The sequence below is a fragment of the Manis javanica genome, chromosome 11, assembly GCF_040802235.1.
Source record: "Manis javanica isolate MJ-LG chromosome 11, MJ_LKY, whole genome shotgun sequence".
NCBI lineage: Eukaryota > Metazoa > Chordata > Mammalia > Pholidota > Manidae > Manis > Manis javanica.
The window spans coordinates 26,915,341-26,942,173 of NC_133166.1; the positions used below are offsets into that span (position 1 = coordinate 26,915,341).

The 26,833-nt window shown below is 41.2% G+C and overlaps 3 protein-coding genes across 3 annotated transcripts; 1 reads left to right on the forward strand and 2 right to left on the reverse strand.

The window, feature by feature from the left end:
* The first annotated feature begins 7,276 nt into the window (after positions 1-7,276).
* On the forward strand, positions 7,277-8,242 carry LOC108401127 (olfactory receptor 56B34-like). The gene has a single exon (XM_017666874.3). The coding sequence runs from the start codon at positions 7,277-7,279 to the stop codon at positions 8,240-8,242; it is 966 nt and encodes a 321-aa protein (XP_017522363.3).
* A 10,107-nt stretch (positions 8,243-18,349) lies between these two features.
* LOC108401129 (olfactory receptor 52B2-like) lies at positions 18,350-19,297 on the reverse strand. The gene has a single exon (XM_017666876.3). It carries the CDS (start codon positions 19,295-19,297, stop codon positions 18,350-18,352), a length of 948 nt encoding a protein of 315 aa, XP_017522365.3.
* A 5,881-nt stretch (positions 19,298-25,178) lies between these two features.
* OR52B2 (olfactory receptor family 52 subfamily B member 2) lies at positions 25,179-26,147 on the reverse strand. Its single transcript, XM_017666877.2, has one exon. The coding sequence runs from the start codon at positions 26,145-26,147 to the stop codon at positions 25,179-25,181; it is 969 nt and encodes a 322-aa protein (XP_017522366.2).
* Between the last annotated feature and the right edge of the window lie 686 nt (positions 26,148-26,833).

Below are 26,833 nucleotides of genomic sequence, written 5' to 3' on the forward strand. Positions count from 1 at the left end.
GCAAATGACAGGACTTTATAAGTGATACTCTAGAAAAACAACAGGCTTTGGAGCCCAACTGTCATGGGTTAAAAGTCCACATCTCCCAACTGCTAGGAATATCAATTCAAATTCACTTATTTTGTACATACTATGTGCAAGACACTGGCCTAAACGTTTAACAAATACTCATATAATTGCCCTAACAACCGTATGAAGCAAGTACAATTGTTATTTATACATTTTTTCAGATGAGGCAAGAAAGTTGAGAAACTTGCTCAAGGTCAAATGGGAAGGAAGTTGCAGAGCGCGATTAGACCCCAGGCAGCCAGGCTCCAGAGCCGCTGCTCTTCACTTTTTCCTCTATTCAACCTCATTACTAATTTTTGACAATGTAAACTACGATGACAGTAAGTAGGAATGATACCTAGCTAAGTGAAGTTATATGTATCACTCCTCTGTCAAGAAATTCCATTTAAAATCTGGCATTATTTTCCTATCTAATGGTAAATACAGATTTTTATCCTCCACCAGTCACTCTAGGACCCTCTTAGTTATATGTCAACAATCTGATGTGAATTATTTTGTTACTTTACAAATGCTTTGCTTATTCAAGTTAATGTGCATTAAACAGTATGAGGAATGTTTCAAACACTATTTTTTTTAACATTCAACATTACTTGAACTTCTCTAATGAATTTTAAAGTTCCACTGAGGTCCTATGGTTCACTGGCAGTAAAAAGGACACCAAAGTTCTCTAGACTTTCACATAGATGAAATAATATAAATTTGGAAACAGGGAGAAAAGAAAGTTGGTATAAAAAAATTTTTTATTTCAATGACAGAGTATAGATCAGCAAGAGTGAACTGCTGGCTCCAGGATGGCATGCAGGTAAGTCTGGAGAACTCTCCTGACAAATCACATGGCATTATGGCAACTTTGGGAAGAAAAGCCTAAACTGGGACCAGTAAACATGGAAGCCCAAAATTAAGAACCATTAAAACTCAAGGAGTTGAATCATCTTTCCTTTGACAAAGCAAGAACTTTGTTGTACCTATCAAAAGGCAGAACTGGACCATGTGTTTTCGACTGTTTTTCACAGAGATCCCAAGTACACAGACAGATGCATTGACAGCTAACAAGCAGTAGTGCACGAACAGTTGGGTCCAGTTGCCTGCTTCTCTTTCCACATGGTGCTTGGACTGAGTCCCCGAAATCCTTTCACACTGCAGGGAGAAAATATAAGTCCCAAATGAAAGATACAGGGATTTCTCTAATCTAGCCATTCAAGAGACTGGATTTCCACTTCAACGAATGGCTGACAGGATAATTCGGACAAAGGCTCCCAGGGAGAACAAGTAGAAATGGAGGACAAACATCTTTAAGTGGGAATAGGGAAACTAGAAAGCCAACAAACTAATAAAAATTATGTGGCTAAGACCTGAGTGTAAAAGACTCACAGACACTTCCTTTTGACTCCAACATATATAGAGAGCTTAGAAACTGTCATTCCCATCCTTACATCAAGGAAAATTAACGAGTTTTCTTGGACCTGTCAGAGAACTGAGCCCACAGGGCTGCCTTACACCCTGGAGTTAAAGAAATACCCACTTCCCCTCGGTGGGATGTGGCTCTAATAATGGATTTGCCCTGGAGAGGACACCTCCATTACGGAGAATGCTCTGATCTTATATCACAATATTAACTATTCTCCTTCCCCTGCCAGACCCAGTGCACTTTGGATCATGACTGCGAGAACCTACTAGATATTAAATGGGGGCCTCCCTAAAACTGACATCCCAAGTGTTTTTCATTCGCATGCTAGTCCACACTCATCCTCCAGGAAATGTCAAAATTACCTTTGAAGTCTCCTCACCAACTCGTGGCTCCAGCAGTTTCTGTTCCAAGTACCAGATTCTCTGGATTCACCTGTCTCCCTGTAATTTGGTGTGGCATATGCCCTGAAATGTCAATTTTCTGATGGGTCCAAGAGAAGTCATTGAATTTCTTTTCTCCAGCTTTTTGTGTTGTAAGGACAGGAGTGATGATTCAAAGTTCTTTGCATGTCAGAAGTGCTAGAACTGGACTATAACTAATCAGACAACAACATATCCAATCTCAGGAATACCTCGATGTGTTTGACACATCCCATTGATCAGTGTTCCACTAAAGTCCCCCAGTCCTGTTCCATTAAGCTCACCTCGGGGTTTAAATGCCTTCTACCTGACACCTTACCCCAGCCCATCCCCATCTTATGTTTTAGCAGAACTGGGTATCCAGGCTTGGTCTGTGCTCTCTTCCCCCCTGCAGCAACAGTACTGGAATAAAATCAACTTCCATTTGCTCACCCTGCCCAGGGCAGTTTTTCTCTAACACCAGATACAACCAGCCGTTTGAGCAAAGTCAACATAAAAGAGTTGCATTAAAGTCAGTAAGCCAACTCACATCTAAAAGGATAGAATAAACTCAATAAAATTAATCACAAAACTCCTCTCAAGGTAACCTTCTTTATGTCAGTTCTCTACTTCAGAATTCCAGTGCTTAGTCCCTCGCCTTGGAGGTGGTAACAGCCCAGTCACTAGCTCTAGGTAACTGCACTATCACTTAGGATCTCTTCCTGACTACAGCCTTATACATAGTTTCTTTGTAAGTAAACCTTTCTCATATTATGCTAATTTGAAAAATAAATGTTGCCAAGGATATGGAGAAAGGAGAACCCTCATGCCTGGTAGTGGGAACAATAATGGTTCAACCACAATGAAAAAGAGTATAATGGTTCCTCAAAAAATTTAAAATAGAACAACCATATGGTTCAGGAATCCACTTCTAGAAAATTATCTGAAAGAACAAAAACACTAATTCACAAAAATACATGCATTGCCATGATCATTGAAGCATTTTTTATAGTAGCCAAGACACAGAAATACCCTAAGTAGTCAATGATGAATTAGTACATAAAGCAGATATGGTATATATAAGCAATGGAATATTAGTCAGCCATAAAGAAAAAGAATTCAATCTTTCCATTTGGGACAACAGGGATGGAACTTGGGGGCATTATCCTAAGTGAAACAAGTCTGACAGAGAAAGATAAATACCATATGATCTCACATGCAGAATTAAAAAAAAAACATAGCTCATTGATAACAGAACAAATTGACAGTTGTCCCAGGTGGGGATAGAGAATAAGCAAAATGGGTGAAAGGGTCAAAAAGGTCCACATTTCCAGTTATAAAATAAGTCATGGAGATATAATGTATAGCATGGTGACTATAGTTAATAATACTGTATTGCATATTTGTAAGTTGCTAAAAGTAACTCTTAGAAGTCCATATTAGATGAAAAAAGTTTTTTATAAAATGTATGGTGATAGATGTTACCTAGATTTGTTGTGGTCATCATTTCACATTATATACAGATGTCAAATCATTATGTTGTACATCAGAATATTATATAATGTTACATGTCAATTATACTTCAATTAAAAATTTTTTTAGTTATTCTAATTTGAATGGGCCATCTGTTGCCTCTTGAAACTCTTGTCTACTACAATGCTCATGCAATTAGGCAACATGGAAGTCATTAGCAAGATCAGTTTCAGTGTAGTGACAGGACAGATTTTAGATGGCCATAGAGGAGAAAGGTGAGGAAGTGAAGGTAGTACACCAAATGACTCTTACAACACGCTGAATCAGTAAGAGGCCGACCCTGAGGACACAGGGGAACAAAGGAGAAGTGCCATGGAAAGATCTAGGCAGAAGTTTGTGCAGTGGAGCTGCTATTTGAAGTTGGCAGTCCTTGGACACTGCATACATTGAGGTGCATGATACAGGACAGAGGAAGACTGTTACAGACATGGGAAGGGGCTACACTCGGTTCTGCTCTATGACCAGAGATACATTACAAAACAATTGAGAACAACTGAATTTTACATTTGCCTTTGTGCAATTTTGTCCCCTAGAAGCACTGCGTGGATGCAGAAAACTGCATCAAACAGAAAAGGAGCTACATAGGAATATACAAAACACACACACTCCAAATATCTACCAGCTACCCTCTTCTACTTCACAGCCTTCTGGCTGATTTCAGATAAATCTCCTTCTACCACTTCACAAGCTCTCACAAGCAGCCCTTCTGCCACCTTCCACAAGCAAATTCCATGCCTTTTACAAAGTGTTACACTCATGGTAGTATTTGTCTTTCTCTTAGGTAAAACTGCTCCTGTTTATCTTAGTTTACTATCTTTTTTATGTGTCACTAGTGGAGTTGAGTACTGTGTTCCTAACTCCATTTGTCATAAATCCTGTGGTTTTTCACATGGCATATTGCCTAGCACAGCGATTTAAGAACTCATGTGTCCCATTATAAAAGACCTGATTCACTTGCCACAGTGAGCAGGGAGGAAACCAAGACCAGAAAGAGGGGGACACACCTCCTTCCAACAGTTACTTCCCCAGCAGAGCTGTCCGTCAGGTGGGCTACCCTGGGACTAGGTTTGAGCAGGACTGCTCCCGGAGGGGCCGACACGAGCCTCCACAACTCACTGGGGCCCTTCCTGCTGCAGGGAGACAACCACTGGCCCCAGGGGGAGCTGGATGAGACAACAGGGGTCATGGGATGGGCCCTGGGTAGGTCAGAACAGGACCAGGTCATTTCATGGCTGTGATTTATAACCAAAACCCCCAGAGTGGTAGGGACAGGGATAGAAGTGCTGTGAGCAACAGAGGGCCAAGCACAGGCAGTCCCAGCCCAATGAGGGGAAGCACCCCAGCAGGAAGCCCCAGCCTGAGGGCATCTCATGGCAGCTCTGCACAAGTAAGTACACAGCCATGTCAGGGACACTGGCGGGGGAGGTGGAGGCAGCCCACCTGCACAGGAGTCCATCCTGGTCTATGAATCAGGCTCACAACCCTTGCATTTCTCAACTTGCCCGTCTTTACCTTCCATCAGGCTCTTCGCCTGACCAGGGGTTAGAGCTGAGTGGAGGCGAGGCCAGGGAGGTGAGGCTGGACTCTGGTGTGGCCGCGTTAGAGATGATGGGGTTCTCCAGCCAGAGGACTAGTCACAGGAGACCTCTGGGCTCTCACAGCATCAGGTATACAGGAGGCTCTCAGTAAAGATATGGTGAGTAAATGACCAAATTAAGTGAATCCTGAATAAGTTATAAAGCAAAGATTCCTAAATTAAAAGGATTTTAGAATCATGAAGCTCAATTCTTTAATGATTTGGAACGGTTAGAGTATTTAAAATACATTGTTGATATGTCGTATTTGTAAAACACAAAAGCTAACACTATTCTCAATGTAAAATTGAATATACTTTTATTAAATCAACCAAAAGAAGAAAACAAGACTGGCTGTTATCACTACTGTTTTACATTTTCATTAAAATAAAATGAGGTATAATATCTAGAAAAGAGAGCTCCAAAACTTATTTTTATAACATTAATGAGGTCTTACTAGAAAAATCAAAGAGAAAAAAATCAACTATAAAATTTTTATAATTATCAGTAAAATATAAAGTGAATCCAAATCAAGACAATAGAAACAGGTGTCCTATCGAGTAGCAACAATTAGAACATATACTCTAGAAAAAAAATCTACTAACAAAACTTCAAATTTACTAAGAAAGAAAAAAAAGGAATAAGAAATATTGAGACCTAAAAATTCCCTTTAGTGACATGAAAAACAAAATTTAAGTAAGATATGCGTCAAATTGCTCAGTAAGAAAAAATTTAAGATATTAATTTTTACAAGGTAATTTTCATGTTTCATAGGATCCCAATTAAATTTGCATGTTTTGGAATCCAACAAAAGAATTTAAGATGTCTCTGACAGTCTAAACATTGAAAAGAGCTTTAAAATTTTAATGTAAAATATTAAGTAGGAAAAAGAGCTATGTGTATTAAATCTCATAGACCTAAAAATGTTTTACTCACTATTGTACTCTCTTCACAGTGCACAGATAGGAAAATGGAGCAGAATAAATTAGACCCAGAACACATAGGAACTTACTATATATATAAACAGTCAATGGGGAAGAAAATAAAACTACTGTTTTACTATTTGAAGAAAAATAAAATAATATAAATATATTATTTACACAACAGACTGAAATCTAAGATGAGTTATATTTTTGCAATGAACTATTAAAAATAGTAGAGAAAAAAAGTACTGATAAATGAATAGTAATCAGAATTCTGAATTGAAGCTGATTTTCTAATTTATTCAAGACATATTGCCCATTTTCCCTTTTCTGATAAAATAACTTGAAAATGTTTTATAGCTATGCAAGATTTGAATCAAAATAAAGATCTCACAAATGGGGAGGTACTATCATAAAAAGGTGTATGGTGAGCACTGATTGCACTTAAGTAGGAATATATAAATTTATAAATGTTAAAATATCTACAGCAATTATAGTAATTAAATCTAGTAACTGTTAAAATTCTTTCAAGAAAAAAGTATGATATCATGTATTTTTTAAATAATGCCTTTGGGAAAGTTCTTAACTAAAATCTAGAAGTGCCAAGAAAGTTACTGCTAGTTTAATCATCTTACATGTTTCAGTATCAAAAATCAAATTGAAAATATTGGTTTTAATATGTTTTGAATTTAATTTTTATAATCAGAAGGGGGAAAGGTTATAACTCAACCATTTATATTAAGCCATCAGCAGTACTTTAACAAAAAATACAGAGCGAACTAAATTAAAAATACTAAGATTTTAGCCCCATCTCATTTATAATTTAAAACTCTAATCTCGGACAAATCAGTTAACTTCTATGAACCTCAATTTCCTCAAATTTGAAAAAGGCCTTTCAAAGGTGTTTTCGTGAAAACATCTAAAACCTATCCAAAACAAACCATCATGATAATTCTGTTTTGACATCTTGCTCTTCCCCGGAAGACTTCCAAGGAGGAATATATCTATTCTGTCCTTGTTATTTACCTCCTGAGAAATCACACTTTTGATAATGACTGTGTCTTCTGCTTTGTGTCCATGTCCTCTGGCTCCATTGAATGACATGAAACCAGTAACTGACTCCCTTCTGACCCTGTTTTTTCTATAATCTTCCTTTTGGGACCTGTGGCCATCTCAGTTGTTCTTTGCTAAACATTTTCCAGAGACAAAGAAGACATGGGGAATATCACAATCAGAGGGACTATGAGTGACTCTTACATTTTTAAATTAAATCTGAATCTCACTGATTAACCAATCACAATTTAACCAAGCTTCTTTCTTGTTTCCCTTTATCTACAGACAGACACACTAAGGATTATGAAACTCCAAGATATGGAAAGCTTCCAGAGTGCAACCAACAGCTCAAGGCTTCAAGTGTCTAAGTTCCTCCTCCTGGGGCTCCCAGGCATTCACGAGTGGCAGCACTGGCTCTCCCTGCCCCTGGCTCTGCTCTACCTCTTAGCTCTTGGTGCCAATCTCCTCATTGTGATTACCATTCACCATGAGCTTAACCTGCACCAGCCCATGTATCAGTTTCTTAGTATCCTGGCTGGAGTGGACATTGGCTTGGCTACTAATATCATGCCCAAGATTCTGGCCATCTTCTGGTTTGACGCCAAAGCCATCAGCCTCCCTGAGTGCTTTGCCCAAATCTATGCTGTTCACTGTTTTATTAGCATGGAGTCGGGCATCTTCCTCTGCATGGCTGTGGATAGATATGTAGCCATCTGCCACCCACTTCAATACTCCTCCATAGTTACTGATGGTTTTGTGGTCAAATCCATAGTATTAATGGTGCTCAGGAATGTCCTGTTGACCATCCCAGTGCCTATACTGGCTTCCCAGAGACACTACTGCTTCAACAATGAAATTGAACACTGCATGTGCTCTAATCCAGGGGTCACCGGTCTGGCCTGTGATGACATCACCATTAATAGGTTTTATCAGCTGGCCTTGGCCTGGGTCATTGGCGGAAGTGACATGGCTCTAGTCTTTGTCTCCTATGTTCTGATCTTTCGCTCCGTGCTGAGACTGAACTCTGCTGAGGCAATAGTCAAGGCTCTGAGCACCTGCAGTTCCCATCTCATCCTCATCTTCTTTTTCTACACAACCATTATTGTAGTGTCTATCGCTCACTTGGCAGGAAAAGCAGTTCCGATCTTCCCTGTTCTTCTTAATGTGCTTAACATTGTCATCCCCCCAGCCCTTAACCCCATGGTGTATGCTCTCAGGGCCCAGGAACTCAGAATCGGCTTCCAGAGGGTGCTTGGGTTAGATGGGAACGTGTCCCAGAAGTGACACAACTTAAAGATTGAGATATGTGAGACTGCAAAAGAGCACAGGTTTTGAGATCCAACAGACCCAAGTTGTAATCCGATTTCCTTCTGTCATTAGGAAATATAATTTGTTTGCTAACACGTGAAAAAAATTCATGCTCTCTTGAAATAAAAATATTTCAAATTAAAACAAATATGAGAAGTAGTTCCTGACTAAGAGGAATTGTTTTTAATGAGAGAAATTTACATTGAAAAGTTGCAAAAGCCTGGGAATTACTCAAGTATCCATCAACAGATGATTGGATAAACAAATACAGTGTATCTATATATCGTAATATAATTCATCAATAAAAAGGAATGAAGTACTGAAACATGCTACAACGTGGACAGACCTTTAAAACATTATGCTAATTGAAAGAAACCAGACATAAAAGGTCATATATTGTACAATTCCATTTATTTGAAATATGCATGATAAATAAATCCACACAGATAGAGGTACACTAGTGTTTGTCAGAGGCTGGGGATGCTGCGCAGGGGGAATAGCAATGATTGCCAATGGGTAACTGATTTCTTTCTGTGGTGATGAAAATGTTCTGGAATTAGAGAATGGTGATACTTTTATAGTTTTATGAATATACTAAAAACTATCTAATTACAACTTTAAAAGCATACATTTATAGTATGTTAATTGTTATTTTTTTTAATGTTGCCAGATGCTTGTCTAACAGCGAAGGCAGCCAATTTTCAGAACTATGAAGTGGTCAGCAGAGTGGTCTAATACAGGGCAAGGCACAGAGGCTGAAACCCCACAGTAGAGCCACAAGTGATCAGCACTTAAACCGGGATAGATGAGCTTAAGAGCTGTGTGCAGACACCTACATCAGGTTAGGCTGAGTCTTCCACCAGTAATCAGCAATTTCAGACTCCAAAGTGTAGGGGAATGAGAGAGACAATCAGATTAACCCAGTAACTTCCATATTCCCATAACTTGCATAAGAACAATAGTAACACCCTATACAGAGTACTTAGCAGCTTAAAAGTTGCCCCCCACACAATCTCATTTAACCTTCACAAAACCCTATTAGTTAAATATGCTTCTTGGCATTCAGAAATCCTGAGAATCAGGCTAATTCAATGACTATATTAGTGAGAATACTTCAATTTTTCAGTCACTTAACACAATAAAATATTATTTGCTATTCACACAGAAAAAGTAAAAATGATGTTGCAGATTGAATGATTCTACTGATGGTTCTCCAAGTTTTTTTTCCCAGCTTTGTGAAGATATGGTTGACATGTAACATTGCATAAATTTAAGGTGTACAACAGGTGGATCTGACATGCTTATATATTTCAAAATGACTACCACCATAATGTTAGCTGACACCTCCATCATGTCACATAATTATTTCTTTTTTTGTGGTGGGAACATATAAGATCTACTTTCTTAACAACTTTCAAGTACACAGTATAGCATTTCTAGCTATAATCTCCATGCTATGCTGTGGGTAAAGTTGCAAGATTTCCAGAATCTCTCGCCTGGCTTTAGTGCATCTGCATATCAATAGGTGTTTCCAAGGGGTATCAACAGGTTTTACATATCAAGGGCTTACTAGGGTTTATCTGGACTGGAGAGGTTGGGTGGAGCTCTCTTCTGCTGCAGCCCAGTCAAGAGAGAGAGATGGGACCACTGCTTGTAAGAAATGAAAGGGTTTCTTAACTTCATATCTCCCTTTGACTAATTTCAGTTTTAGAGGTATTTTGCGCCAGGATTTTCCCCCTAGAGTTACATCTGGGGTAGTCGACAGGATGTCTGAACCCAAATCTGTCTACATGGGTGCAACCCTTGGGCAGGCTGCCTCTAAGGATGGTGGAGAGGCCCCAGTGGCTGCAGTGGTAGAGAGTGCAGCTTTATTTGGGAACCCCCTATATGAGGGGCTTCCAATTTGGGAGTCCCTAGTGGAGAACTGATCTAGAGTAAAGCGCCTCCTAGAGGGGTGGGGTGTTCTCCAGAACTGGGGAAGAGTGGAGACACCGGAAGCTGCAGAATTAGTCCTCCATCAGATAGAAGAGTGCTCAGAGGCCCTTGGCTGTGCAGCCGCTGGCATTGTAGGATCTTTTTTCGTGGAGATAGTGGAAAGTGTTATGGAGGAGAGAGAGAGGGTTACTGAGGAGAGAGAGAGACTTCAGCAGGAGAGAGACACATACTCAGCACCACTTGGAGGAGCTGGGTGATGACCTATAGGATGCCCTTAAGGAAAAGAGACAGTTATTGAGAGGATGGGTCACCCTCCTGGAAAATTCCTTAGCAGCAGCGAGGGGTAGACAGCAGGAGAGTCTGCTTTGCAGAAAGTCGTGGGGGAGGGGGAGGAAAGCAGTACCTTCAGCTGGAGAGATGGTGGACGAGGTGTCAGGAGAGGATGAGGGAGTAGGGCTGAGGGCCAATCAGCTGCCAAGGCCATCACCCAAGTCACCAGCCTCTCCCATATTAAAGGCCCACCCAGTTGTAATGAAGAAGGTAAAAACACAACAACCACAGGCTCCTGAGGGGAAAGAGCCACCCCCTCCCCAGGTTGTGAAGCACTCTGTGCTCCACCCCTATACCCAGGATGAGCTGGTGGACATGAGCATCCAGTATAGGCAGAAGCCATCAGAGCCTCTGCCTACATGGCTTTTACATCTCTGGAATATGGGGGTGGAAAACATTGTTATGTCAGGTTCTGAAATGAGTACACTGGCTTCCCTGATGACTCACCCTTCTCTCTGGCAGTGGTTGCAAAGTGCCTGTCACACCTAAGGGAATCAAACCCTCCTAGAATGGCTGACAGCTGCCATCAGGGTAGTTTGGCCTAATCAGGGTGATTTACCACATTTACCCAGTAGTTGGAAAATGTATGCAGAGCTCCAACCAGTACTGCGAGAATTGGGTATGAAAAATATCATATATAATATGGACCCCCAGGGCCGCAGTGAGGAGGTATTCATTGTAGGAATGAGAAATCTGCTGCTTCATACAGCTCCCCCATCTCCCTTTTGGTCCTTAGTGACTACTCTTGCCCCCCACATAGGGGAGCCCATAAGAGAAGCTACTCGTACTTTAGCAGATCTGGAGGAGGTTGAAACAATAAGGGCACGGAAGGAAGTATGGGCTACGACTGAAAGGAGAGGTGCAAAAGGCCCCATGAAGGTCTCAAGGACCCAGATGTGGGTTGATTTGATAAAAACCGGGATAGTGAAAGAAAAACTTGATGGACAGCTCAAGAGGATCTTATTAGAACTGTGGCAACAACTAAAGCCAGAGCAGCAGTTCAAGCCACTGAGGTCCAGGACACAGAAGCCGGAGGCAAAGCCCCATGTGCAGTCTGTGTACCTGCAAGACTTCCTGGGGGACAGTACTCAGGCTCCACCTGGGTCCTCACCCCCACAAGACAACAACTGGGCATCACAGTTCTACTGAGGGAAGGGTCAAGGCCCCCACCTTGGGGATGTGGTGGGGACCACAGGCCACATGTAGAATTAGCAATTTCTTGGTCTGCTGTGAATCTACAACGTGTCCTGGTGCTGATGGACACAGGAGCTGAGTGTTCTTTGATTCATGGCCACCCGGAATGTTTTCCCAGGACCCCTGCTGTGATAGATGGCTATGGGAGTAAGGCAATTAGAGTGAAGAAAGCCCAAAGAGATTTAGATATGGGGGATAGGACATTTTCCCTCAAAGGAGTAAACTGTGCACATTTCTCCCATCCCTGAATATATTTTGGGGGTAGATATCCTGCAGGGCCTGTGGTTACAGACCACTGCAGGTGAGTTCAGACTGAGGGTACGTATGGTAAAGGCACTTCTAGGGGACATGCTAAGCACCCACATGTAGCTCTACCTGTACCTTGGTGGGTGACAAATACTAAGCAGTATAAATTGCCAAGGGGGCATAGGAAACTGGAGAAACTCTACAGGAGTTGGAGAAGGGGGGTATCATAAAGCCCATTCATTGTCCTTTTAATTCCCCAGTGTGGCCAGCGAAAAAGCCAGACGGCTCCTGGCGTATGACCGTGGACTACAGGGAATTGAATAAAGTCACACCCCTTGGTGTGCTGCTGTCCCCTTTATAGCAACCATTCTGGACAACCTCAGCCATGAGCTGGGCATGTACCATTATGTAGTAGACCCTGCTAATGCTTTCTTCTCTATTGACATAGCACAGGAAGGCCAAGAACAGTTTGCCTTCATGTGGGAAGGCCAGCAGTGGACATTCACTGTCCTTCCACAAGGATATCTCCACAGTGCCAACATTTGTCATGGACTTCTAGCCCAGGACTTGGCCACATGGAAGAAACCGCAAACTGTGCAGTTGTGTCACTCCTTAGATGATATTATGCTCATGTCTAATTCTCTTTCAGATTCAGAAGGGGCAGTTCCTAGACTGCTGCAATATCTACAGGAGAAAGGATGGGCTGTGAACAGCACCAAGGTTCAGGGACCTGGTTTGCCTGTAAAATTCTTGGGGGTTGTCTGGTCAGGTAAAACTTAAGTTATTCCTGAAGCAGTCATAGACAAGGTCCAGCCTTTCCCCACCCCTACCACTGTGGCAATATTACAAGAGGTTTTGGGTCTTTGGGGCTACTGGAGAGTATTTATCCCGCACGTGGCACAAATTCTGAAGCCCTTATACCAGTTGGTATGAAAGGGCATCAGGTGGGACTGGGATGAGACATGTGCATGTGCTTTTACTGCTGCTAAGTGAGCAGTCAAGGCCATACAGGTCTTGAGTGTAATGGACTCATGAAGGCCCTGTGAGCTAGATGCTCATTTAAGCAAAGATGGTTATGGATGGGGTCTTTGGCAGTGGCTTGAATGGACACGCCAACCTACTGGATTCTGGTCACAACTATGGCAAGAAAAGGAGGTCTCGTACACCTTGACAGAGAAGCAACTGGCTGCTGTGTACCTCACCTCACTGGCTACAGAGCCCATCACTGGAATAGCTCTGACCAAGGTAATAACCACCTATCCCACTGTGGAGTGGGTGCAAGACTGGACCCAAAGGCCATGCAGTGGTGTGGAACAGACACCTACACTGGCCAAATAGGTGCATATTTACAGCACTGTATCGCCCTCTCTACTAGCCCCTTAAGTGGAGAATCCCAACGCTTACTGGGGCCAGTAACCTATACCAGCGGAAAGCAGGACGAACTTTCTTTTGAGCCATTGGTAGCCAACAGTCCTTATCAGGAGGGAAAAGCCAATATACCTGAAGATGCTTGGTATTCAGAAGGCTCCTGTTGTGGGTAGCTTCCAAAGTGGAGGGCTATGGCTTTCCATCCTAAGACTGAGACAATATGGATGGAGGATGGAGAGGGGAAGAGCAGTCAATGGGCTGAGTTGCAGGCAGTATGGCTTGTGATCACCCAGGAGCCTTTTCCCCCATAGCTGTCTGCACTGACACCTGGGCCGTCTATCAGGGCTTGACCCTGTGGCTACTGACATGGCATCATGCCAACTGAATGGTTGGTCACCAGCCCCTTTTGGGGCAAGAGCTGTGGCAAGACCTATGGGCCTCTGGTCTGACTAAGACTGTCACTGTATATCATGTCACTGGCCATTTGCCTTTGGCATCCCCAGGGAATGATGAAGCAGACACATTGGCCCAGGTGTGCTAGCTAGAAGGAAAGTCTGCCTCTGATGTAGCTCAATGATTATATCAGCATTTGTTGCACATGGGGCAAAAGACAATGTGGGCCATAGCCCATTGGTGGAGCTTGCCGTTGAACCTTGAAGAAGTCAGCAGAGTCTCTTGTGTGCTCTAAGAGGGACTTACACCAAGTACCGCAGCAACATGGGACAACAGTAAAGGGGCCAATACCCCTTTCCAGGTGGCAGATAGACTATATTGGGCCTCTGCCCATATCAGAAGGATATCAGTATGCCATGACTTATGTGGATAAAGCTACTGGCCTATTGATTGTTTTTCCTGCATACTGCATACATCAGCAAACCACCAAGAGGGGCCTAGAGCATCTCTTTGCAGCCTATGGCTGGCCACAGGTGATTGAGAGTGATCAAGGCACCCACTTTACTGGACATGAGTTATAAGGATGAATGCAGCAATTAGGAATAAAATGAAAGTTACATGAACCATATAACCCTACTGGAGCAAGAATGATAGAGTAGTACAACGGTTTGTTGAAATCTGGCCTGAAGTTGGACACCAATAGTCTATAGGGCTGGTCAGTTTGCTTATGGACAGTGCTACAGCATTTGAATGAGAAGCCCCAAAAAGGAGCCTTGAGCCCTGTGGATATGCTAACACACATTGCTGCCTCTCCTATACAACTATATGTGCAAACCAAAGAAGAGTTATTGAAGCCAGAATATGGCCAGCAGAGCAACATCCTGCTGCAAGCTCCTATTGCATTAAACTCTGGAAACACTGTTGAGTGGACATGGCCCTGGACATTTTGACACATGGACCAGCGATGGTTGGCCCTTCTGGCACCTTGGTGAAAAGGTCTGGAAGCTGGCTTCATGTATATTCCTGGAGTAACAGCAGAGTGGCCCCCAAAGATCACAGTAGTGTACCCAAAACATCCAGGAGGTAAGAGCATCTTACGGGGAAGTTTTGTTTTATCTTCATGGCCAGTGCATGTACCTCCTGTAGCCCTATATATTGACCCATCTGTAACTCTCACAGGGAGGAGGGTGAACGTCTGGTCTACTAGACCAGGACAAGATCCCATTCCTGCCACTGTCCTATCACAGGACCACTCTCTAGCATGTATCCTACCTGATGGACAAGATTTGTGTATGCTGATGTCATTAAAACATATATCTTATCACCCTTAAGGTTATTTTCTTCTACAGTCCCTGTGGCCTGGACGCTCCCCCTGGCTGCAGCTGCCACATGAAATTGCTCTGAACCCCCTACCTGTTCAGCTACTGGCTGCCTGTGGAATGAGTGAGCTATGAACTTAATCTGCCTAGGACTTTGAACCCAGCTGAAGCCTCCAGCTTGAGGATTATTAGCTGTTGCTAATTCTATGTTATTAGCCTAGTTACAATGCCCCATTTTTCTCACACAGGGGCCACTGCAGAAGGTGGAGAATTTGTAGATTGTGAGGCAAGATTTCTGGAGGGGTGAGCTGTGGGTAAAATTGCAGTATTTTCAGAATCTCTTGCCTGGCTTTGGGGCACCTTTATATCAATAGGTTTTTCCAAGGGGTGGAGACAATTAGGCCATCTACATATTGATAGGTTACAAGGGCTTGCGAGGACCAGAGAGGTTGGCTGGAGCTCTCTTCTGCTGCAGTCGGGTCAAGAGAGAGACAGGATCACTGCTTGTAAGAAATAAAAGGCTTTCTTAACTTTATTTCTTCCTTCAACTAATTTTGGTTTTAGAGGTATTTTGCCCCAGGATTTTCCCCCTGGAGTTACATAAGCATTAGACCCCCCAGAACCTATTTGTCTTAAAACTGCAAGTTTGTACCTTTGACCAACATCTCTCCATTTCCCCCAACCCTCAGCCCCTGGTAATCACCACTCTACTCTCTGTTTCTAGGAGTTAAGCTTTCTTAGATTCCCCATGTAAGTGAAATCATACAGTACTTGTCTTTCTCTCTCTGATAATATTATTTCTAACACTTCACTCTTCTGCCTCCCTCTTTCACTTATAAGGAGCCCTTGTGATTACATTGGCCCCACCTACATAATCCAGAATAATGTCTTCTAATTAGCAGCTTCAATTCCTTTTTGCCATGTATTCCTAACATACTCACAGACCCTAGGAATGAGGACATAGACATCTTTGTGGGGATGGGAGCATGGCTGTATTTACCACAGAGGATTAAAAAAAAAAAAAAACACAGAACCTTGAAGAGCTGAAAAGATAAGCTGCTTCTAAACTCCAAATAGTAAGAAATGGCTTTTAAAACTTCAAGCTAAATCTCACTATAAAATTTCTCAGTTAATTAAAGTGCCTAAAGATGAAAATCATATTATGTGTGTGCTGCCCAGTAAACATCTCAGATAGATAAAGCAACTGAGGGCAAAGTTCAAAAAAAGGTGGTACCTTCCCACTAAAGCACCATAGGCCCAAATGAGACTCCATTCAGTTCAGAGAAATGTACAAGAAAGTGATATAGAGAAAAATAGAGAAAATTTGGGATTCTGTCTTTAAAAGATTTGGAAGCGTGTTTACTGGCAAATAAGTGGGAACAAATAACTGAAAAGCATAGTAGGTTTTTAATCAACATATATTACCAAAGAAACCAAGAGCTCAGCTAAGGAAGCCTTTGAGAATTCAAGAGTTAACATAGTTCTTAGGACCCAACCTTTCAACAGCAGGAAATAGACTGAGAAAACTGTACTGTCCCCAAGAAGGACATATTCCCCAATGTCCATTTTAGATATGGCCTGAGAAGCTAATGGAAAAGAAAGAAGCTTCCAAAAAAAGAAGCTTCCATGGGTCATAGAGAGAAATGGACCAGAGAGTTTCTGCTAGAGAGTCTAATCAAGAAACTTCTCTCAAACCCAGGGCATGGAGCTTCCCAGTGTCCGCCCAACGGGGATTTCAAAATTGTTGCAAATTAATGACTATCATGTATCTCACATGCATCTTCTTTCCTTTGGGAGAAGTTGATATTGATAAATGTCCCTGTTACACTATTATATATTTAGTAAGTGGGGAGGAAGGGAGCAGATAAATTTCCTTTTAATTCATAGGTTAGACCAAGAAGACCCCTAACCAAATCTGATAGAGAAGTCCTTATATATAACCTGAAGGTCCTACACTTTGACCCCAGTGAAGTGTCCAAATGGGATTTTGGAGTCTTTCCAGTGGAGAGGATTTGAGTGTGTTCTGTACATAAGAAGAAGAAAACAAAGAAACATTAGGTGATCAAAAGCACAACAATTAGTACTCACAGCAAGTCCATGAACTCTTCTACGTTTCCCACCTTCCCTTGGGAATTTGGGAAGCTGAGTTATGGCCTAAAGCAACATACTCAATGCCTAAAAATATATGCTGATATGACAACTATCACAAGATGGAGGGATCCAGATTTCCTGAGTCACTAAATGGAAAAGAGAGCCTGTTGACTCACACTACTCTATAAATGAGAGAGCAATTTTGTTTTGCTAATTCACTAATGCACTAATTCACTTTGCTAATGCAGACATGTTTATTTTGACACGCCTACCAAACATGTAACTGGAGATGATAAGAAACAGTTGAATATATGAATACGGATCTCAAAGGAAAAGTCTAGGATGGAGATATCAATCTGGAAGTCATCCTAATTTAGAAATGGAATTTAAAGCCATACAACTATGTCTAATTTCAGGAAAGAAGTACAGATAGAGAAGAGGGCATAGAATCACAGAACATTAGCTTAATTCATCTTTTTAACATCTACATATTCGTATGATACATTTTCTATTATTAGTGTGACCCCATAGTCTGTTCATGTGTCCAGCTCAATCAGCTGAGAGCAACGTCTGTGTCTGTGTCACTCAACCATGAGTAAAGAGATTTCTTCAATACAATAATGGTGAGAATTCCTTACATATAAAATATAATTAACTTTAGTATTTTTCAACAGCTTAATGTTTTTTTTAAAAAGCATTCCTTTATATTCAGTACTTAATTAGACTTGTACAGCAAACTTGTGGTTATGATGTTGGAGGTGCTAATGGTCATCATACAGTCTTGAGAGGAAAGCAGAAGGCAGAGGAGCCTCTGGAAATACTGGAAACCTAATACACATCTAATCTAAAATGTCTTCCTCAGACAAAAAACTCAGAGTTAGAATCATAGCTAACACTGAGAACCCACTAAGTGCTGAACAATGTACAAAACAGTTTACAGATTTAATTTAATCCTTACCAAATCCTTAGAGCACAGGTATTGAGCATTAGTTCCATTTTACAGTAAAGATATATTTTCAAAAGGTGGGAAACTGCCCATGGCCAAAAATCAGGAAGTAAGGAGCCAAGACTTGAATCCAGATGCATTTTATTCCAAAGCCTATTTGCTTTCCGCTGCAACACACTGTAACTAAACGTGGGAACTTGGTTGGTATGTTCTTTTTTCTGCAGTTTGTAAGAGAAAATTATGAAGGAACCATGAGCTTTCTCAGGACTTCCCCACAATAGGTAGCATGTGAAACATACCGTCCCTGATTTGCTTGGTTTTTGCTCCATAGATGATGGGATTAAGCATGGGGGGAATTAACACATAGAGATTTGCCAGAAGGATATGGACATGGTGGGGGATATTCTTGCCAAAGCGATGCGTCAGAAAAGTAAAAAAGGATGGGATGAAAAAGAGGAGAATGACTCCAATGTGGGAACCACAGGTATTGAGAGCTTTATGTCGGGCATCCTGGGAAGGTAGTCTAAACACAGCTTGGAGGATCAAAGTGTAGGAAATGCCAATAAGTACAACATCTACCAAAACTGACGCCATTGGCACTGAGAAACCATACCAGATATTGACAGTGATGTCAGCACAGGCCAATCTGGCCACCCCAATGTGTTCACAGTATGAGTGGGGGATGATATTGGTCCGACAGTATGGCAGTCTCTTCAGCAGGAATATGATGGGGAAAATGGTCCCAATGCTCCGTCCCCAGATTGCCATGGTCATCTTTCCAATTGCTATGGGAGTTAAGATGGCTGTGTATCTCAAGGGACTGCATATGGCCACGAAGCGGTCAAAGGCCATGGCAAGCAGGATTCCTGACTCAGCCACAAAGGCAACATGGATGAAAAACATCTGAGTGATGCATGCATCAAAGGCAATCTCCCCAGCATGGAACCAGAAGATGGCCAGGGCCTTGGGCACAGTGGTGGTGGACAACAGGATGTCAGTGCCAGCCAGCATGGAGAGGAAGACATACATAGGTTCGTGGAGGGTGCGTTCACTGAGAACAACAAGGATGAGGGCTCCATTTCCCAAGACTGCAGTGATGTACATGAGGCAGAAGGGGATGGAAAGCCAGATGTGGTAGTTCTCCAGTCCTGGGATGCCCAGCAGGATGAACACAGTAGGGTGGAAGGTAGTGAGGTTAGCACCAAACATGCCTGCTTTGGGAGTCTTTCTATGAAGACTACAGAAAGTGGGCAGAATCAACAAGTTTCACTAAAAGATGAACATCAGATACATTAGATAATGGAATCAATCTCTTACACCTTGACTTAGTGTTATGTTTTCACTTCCTACATTATCATTGCAAGCATAAATGTACATAAAGCTTCCTGATCACAATGCAGCAATGTTTAGAATCCACACACAAATCCTGATTCTCACTTACATGCTCCTAGTCAGACTTTGGTCATCCTTCCATTCTGTTGCAAGAACATCCTAACTCATCTGGTCTCCTCATCTCTCTGCTTCCCATCCTCAACCCCTCCAGATCCATCCGCTATGCTGCAGCCTTGGTGGTATGCTCAATACAAACAAAAATCTTCTTGTGTTTTCTCTTACAACCTTCATATAATGATTTATTGATTACAGGATTCAAGCTAAACTTCTCAGCATGCAAAGCCCTCCACAATCGTGCTGTCACTCTCCTCTCCAGCTTTAATCCCCTTTAGGCATTCCGACAAAGCTACACTGGACTACAATTCATCCTCCACAGAGAACCCAAGTTTTTCAACCTTTATAACTTTTCTCAAGGTTTTCTCTTAATCTGGACCATGCTTCTCCATGTTTAGAGTTGGTTAAACCTACTGAACTTCCAAATTCAGAATCTAAATATTTATCTTCTGGGAAGCTTTCCCCAGGTTCAAATTCTGGGCATCCAACTTTTTGACAAAAAATTGACAAATATTGACAAAAGGCAAGTTTTTCACATCTCAGTTATTTAGCCTGATCTGTGAAAATGAAGTATTCCTGCTTAACCATGCAAGGATTAAATTAAATACTTCCCTTTAACTACCTCATATAGTGCCTGGCATAAAAACACTGAATAAAGGCTAGTTGTTATTCAGAGGATCAAGTTACTAAAAAGCCCAAAAATTAGTGTAAGTATATTTGGCACTTCAAATGTGATAAAGTAGCATTTCACTGTAGTGGGAAAAGAAAGCCTATTCAATTAATGGCACTGGGATATTGGATGATGCTATTTTTTAAAAGAATAAAATTAATTTTCACCTCATTCAGTAAACAAATAGAAATTCCAGATAAATTAAAGATGTATATTAAAAAATAAAACCACAAAAATATTAAAAACTAAAGTGAAGATCTTAAGAGAAAATGTAGAAAAAAATGTTTTGGGGGTTGGAAAGATCTTCCTGAGTAAGATAAGAATATTGTATTTCATAGACAGTAATAATTGAATAATGTAATTACACAGAAGCATAGACAAGAAAAAAAATGAAAATTCTAGGAGAAAAAAATACAGAACATATCATAGACAAAAGGTTAATATCCTTAAATACCAAAAACTGGTAAAAAGTTAATGAGAAAAATTGGAAATATGCAAAGAATCAAAATAGGCAATCCACACTACAAGAAAAATAAATGCCCAAAATATATATGAATAGATGCTCAAATTTTAAAGAAATGAAAATTAGTGCAATATTGAAATATCATACTTTTCCTACCAGTTTGGAAAATAAGAAAAACAATTATCTCCCAGAGCTGATGGCACAGCATGAGAACAGAGAGCTGTAACTGTAAGAATATTTATTCACTGCTATATTGTCTCTATAGTAAGAGAAATTATTACAACTTCCACATCCATCAATAGGGCAATAAATAAATTATGGTACATGTATCACAATGGGATACTTTGTTTCCTTTTTTAAAAAAGGAATATTAGCCATATCCTAGAGTTAAGTGAAATAGCAAATTGAAGATTAAAATGTGTAATTCTTTTTTCTCTCTACGTATCAGTTAGGACACCTCACATTATAAGCAGCAGACGTCCAAACCCATTTTGGCTTCAGTACAAGGGGAAATGTCTTTGCTCCTGAAACTGCAAAGTATGTTTCTACTATCAAGTTTATGTAGACTCAAGACATCATCAGGGGCTGCCTTGCTTTGAGACCCTGTTCTGTCCTCCAGGTGTCGATATCCCAGGGCCTGGACTAAAGTGAAAGGGAGGAAGCATTCAACCTTGGGTGTAAAATGGAAGTGGGCACCAAAAATTCAGTAAACAAGACAAATAATATTTTAATAAATATTTTTAAAGCCAAAATTAATGCAAAGTATCCACAATGAACAAAGTATCAAAATTTTAAACAAAGATAGGCTTGACTGTGCTCTACTGAGCCATGTAGAAGCCTAAGACAGAAGGTAAAATGATATGTGTTTTTAATGGCAAATTTTTCCCTAATTTTGAAAATATTACTTATGAGTCTTTTTTGCATAAATATTATGTTTAAACTTAAACAAATGTGAGTTTTAATACACCTTCATTTCAGTGTTTCAGTATTTCTTTAAGCCACTTTAATTCTGGGAAAAAATCAGCCCTACTCCCAGCCCTACACAGTAAAAATGTCTACAGCAGTTCAACTGTCAGGATGTACACACTGGATAGTGAGTACTTACACTACATTATCCAGAGGAATCAAGAGCACATCTGAATCAACAGTTTATTAAGTTTATTCCAGGAAACCCTAGAAGTCCCAGGATCCAAACATTTATTCCTTTCCCAGAAACTTACCACAGTTCAAGAGAAAGTTCTTCCCAACTTGTGATAGAAGCTGCAAGATGCAGACTCTGGAGTGAAATAGGACAGTATTTGTACCTCATCTCAAGGAATCCCTTGAGTGAGGGACGAGCTTCTACCCTAGTGGGTCTTTAGGGAGTATCTGGCTTGATTATACAGAAGCAGAGGCCAGCAGGCCCAGTCTCCAGAGATCATTGACATAGAAGCCAGAGGGTGGGTCATCTAACTATATTCTATCTGCAGCAGTCTGTATGTACTACATCTGCTCATGACTCCATATCTCTGGTTAACATATGGACACAGGGTAGATTTGAGTTGCTGTTAGTTAATACATAGACTATTAAAACCCTTCCTATATCTACTAGATTTCAATATACAGAGAAACCTGTGCAGATATACAATAGTAGATCAGAAGGAGCTAACTGGAGTGTGTTGAGTGTCTAACCACATGATTTTCAGTCATAAAATTAGATATTTAACAGTGAAGGGTCCAGAGGTCAACCACCTCACCAACATTTCAAGTTAGTCAATCCATTAATACACATATTGGACTCTATGCTGAATGCTGGAACTATAATGATGAATAAGACATAATCGATGCCCTCATGGAGAACCCAAGTTCTGAAGGTTTCAGAGTAATTAATCCAGATGAAACCATAAATGTCATTGCTGTGGAGACCCAGAGCACAGGGTAACCACTTCTGACTTGGGGGGATCAGCAAAGGCTTTAAAGAAGAGCTGACATCAGTACCGTCCCACCTGCTGGGTGTGTGGCCATCATTATTTACCCTCTCTGAGCCTTAGGTGCCCGTGTGTGAAAAACAGAGAGAGCAACAGAACTATTTCATGAGATTGTGTAAGGATTAAATAAACTAATGCAGCAGAGCACTTAGCATGGTTCTTAGTAAAGAATAATCTCTTAATAAACATTAGCTATTGTTGTAATTATTACTATCATCAATACTATTTTATTTACATATTGATGTATTACTATATGGTGGTGTATTTTGAGATAGTGATGGAAAAGCACCTTAGGACCAGATTATTAAATGAACGCTTAGCTTAGAAATTACTCTGTAGTCCTGTGACTTCTAAACTGTGGCTAACAGAACACTATGCTATTTTGGAGATGTATATTGATGTGCTGTCAAAAAATTATATGGACATGGGCTCAAATATCTATGATCACATAAACGTGGGAAATGCTGCAAACTCTAGCCTTCTCTTGAACAGCCATGTGTGTGTCTCACAGAGTATCAGTTTTTTCACATTTATTTGACCAGGGGACTTTTTTAAGAAAACACCCATTATGATATCTGGTATCTATTTGTACAGAATATTCTATGGAAAACACTTCCATAAGTAATGAAGAATGCTCAAAAGTATTTGACAGAAAGTAGTGTGATCGGCTCTGCCTTTTAGAATGCTTAACTTTGAGTCAATGTACAGTTTAGATTACAGTGAAAAAGATTGAAATCAATTAAGAAACTACTACAGTATCTCTGGAGAAAGATGATATGGGACATAAGAAATTGATAAAAACAATGTTTAAAAAGAAACATAACACAGTGACTGTAATGGGGTATGTGGAGGGGACTTGGTGAAGGGGGGAGCCTAGTAAACATAATGTTCTTCATGTAATTGTAGATTAATGATAACAAAATTAAAAAAAGAAACCTAACAGTACTATACCATTAATGAAATATTTCTCAGATATTTACTATGAGCTATGGAGTATGTTAAGTACTGTATGTATGGTTTATTTTATTTCATCTTCTCAACAACCCTCTGAGCTATTATTGTTACCTCCATTTTACAAATGAAAAAAATGAGGACCAAACACTTTACAAGTTCATGTGGCTGGAAAACTTTAATCCTGGTATGACTCCAAATGCTATCCACATAACTACTTAGTGTTGCAATCAATAACCATTGACTCTTGAAAAGGAGACCAGAGAGAAAAAAGTTGAGGCACTCCCCAGGTTTTCCAGCTCAGTGAAGTGAATGGGTTCATCATAATCTAGTTCCCAAGAAAAGGAATAGGAGCAAGAAGAAAAGCTAACATGAGTGGAGTTCTATATCCTGAAGGAGATAACCACTTGATAGTTGGATTTATGCATCTAAAACTCAAATGAGAATTCTAGGATAGAAAGAGAGATGTAGGACTCAGTCCTTAGGTGGTGGGTAAGGGAATGAGTGCACATGACCTTTCCTAAAAAATCATGAAAGCATAAGATCGAGAGTGAACTCCAAAGGACTAGGCCAATCTTGCTAACCCGGCCAGAAACAACATGCTATCATTCCTAATACTGGGGGTGGTCAGAAGCCAGGTAGAAGACAAGAACAGTTATTATGCTTCCCCCTGTTCTTGTCTACTGCCTGGTCTCTGAGTTACAGCAAAGGTATGAGAAGTAAGAAGCAGTGGCCTCAGCAGATTATTTGCCTCCATGACACCAAACTGCCTTTTTGAATAACTGGTTTACTAATCACTGGGTTTGTGGACTAACTGAGCTGATCATTTCAGTGCATGTTCTAACTCCAGGGAGGTAATTGCATTCTCATTCATTTTTCAAACATTTATTACATGCCAGGCATTTTTTTAATGTGCTAAGAGTGCAAATATGAATTATGTACACTCTTCCAATTTCAAAGAATATATAGTCAATTAGGGGTACAAATAAATAACCCATTATAATTCAGTACCTACATTTTGAGATTTGTACAAGAAGCAATAGATATACAAAGATAGAAACCTCAGATTGCCTGGAAAAATCAGGAAAGACTTCTCAGGGAAGGCAATTCTTGAACTGAAATTTGAAGGATGAACAGGAGTTCTCCAGATGGCTGAAGGGCATGCATGGCTGTTTTTCAAAAGCACCTGCCATTGTAGAAGTGGGTGGAGAGACACTTGAGTCTGTACAAAACATCAATGCACATTTTGGGATAAAAAACAGGAACCCCTTCAAGTGTTAAATATAAAGTTATTTTTACCCATTTGTTCATGACATGTTGCGTTTCTGGAGTACATCTGGTCTACTGAGCTTACCAAATGCTTATATCAGAGGCATGTACACTTAGTTACTATTTCCAGGTCGTGGAGGAGGAATGTGAGAAGAGGATAGAGAAAACAAAGAAACAGGAGAAAAAGGCAAAAAAGAAGAGAAAAGTTGGAAGGATGAGGAGAAAGAAGAAAGAAGAGAGGAAAAGCCCTCTCAGCCTAGGAAAGCTCTGTATTTTGTATCTAGTTTCCACAGTGAAGCTGGGAGTGGGATTCATGGGGAGCCATTAGCCCAGATGGGAAGCACAGCACCAGGCCTTGAAGTCAAGGAACCGGTGGGCTACACCCTCCCGGATCTGCTTAGTCTTCACACCATAGACAATGGGGTTGAGCATTGGTGGCACCACCACATATAGATCGGCTAGCAGGATGTGGACATGTCGAGGAATGTTATGCCCAAAGCGGTGGGTCAATAATGTAAAAAAGGATGGAACATAAAACATGAGGACGACACAGAGGTGGGAGCCACAGGTGTTCAGGGCCTTGTGCCATGCATCCTGCGAGGTCAAACGAAACACCACTTGGAGGATCAGAGAGTACGACACAGCGATGAGGGTCACATCCAAGATGACCATGACAATGGGCACTGAGAAACCATACCAGATATTAACGGTGATGTCAGCACAGGCCAAGCGGGCCACGCCAATATGCTCACAGTAAGAATGGGGGATGATGTTGGTCCGGCAGAAGGGCAGCCGCTTCAGCAAGAAGATCACTGGGAAGATGATGCAGAAGCTTCTAGTGACAATGGCCAGAGCAATCCTTCCCACAGTGGACCATGTCAGCACTGTTGTATAATGCAGGGGGGCACAGATGGCCACAAAGCGGTCAAAGGACATGGCCAATAGGATGGCTGACTCCCCCACAAACATCATGTGGACAAAGAAAACTTGGGTGACACAGGCCTCAAAGGCAATGTCATGAGCATGGAGCCAAAAGATGGCCAGGGCCTTGGGTACTGTAGTGGTGGACAGCAGGATGTCCGTGATGGCCAGCATGGAGAGGAAGAAGTACATGGGCTCGTGAAGGCTACGTTCTGTGATGATGACCACTATCAGGATGCTGTTCCCCAGGACTGCAGTGCTATACATGAGGCAGAGGGGTACCGACAGCCAAACATGATAAGCCTCCAACCCAGGGATACCAAGGAGGATAAAAACTTCAGGGTGAAAGACGGTAAGGTTGGTGTGAGTCATGATGACCTTGGGAGTCCTCTCTACAGTGACTTAGAAGCTGATGGCCTGCTGAAAGTGACAGGAACAGAAAGCAACTCTGAGCATGTGCAGAGATCACAAACGAGAGCATGGATTTCTAAATGGTGGGCCTCTCCAGGGGGGATGTTCTCCCAGAGAACATGGGCATGGGAATGACTTCTGACCCTGGGTGGGTGCCTCCTTTGCATGCAGGCTTCTGTGGCAATCATGCTTCCAGAACCAACAGAGGGTTCACTCAGCCTCCAATCATCCTGCTCCAAAGTCCAGCCCCATCCTACTTTTCTGGCCTCTTTCTACCACTTCCACTCAAGCAGCATCCTCACCCTTCCCTGTGTTGTGCCTTTCCCTCCCCTCAAGATTTCACTCCTGTGTTTACCTGAATTCCCAACACTTCCACTTTCATTTACTCAAATTTTCACCTTAAAATACCTCCTTAAGACACAGCACTTTGTAATGGCCCATGTTCATAACAATGTATCTTCTTCCTGAGACCTATTAGCTCAACTATATTTTAACTTGTTTATATTTAATCACATAAATTTACTTAGATATTACTTTGAACATTTCACATGACACTTGCCTAATATCTTGGCACATGTGGCTTCTTGTGCATGTAAGTGGAGCAGCATGTGCAAATCCGGAAGGAGCCTAAGATGGATATTTCCCCA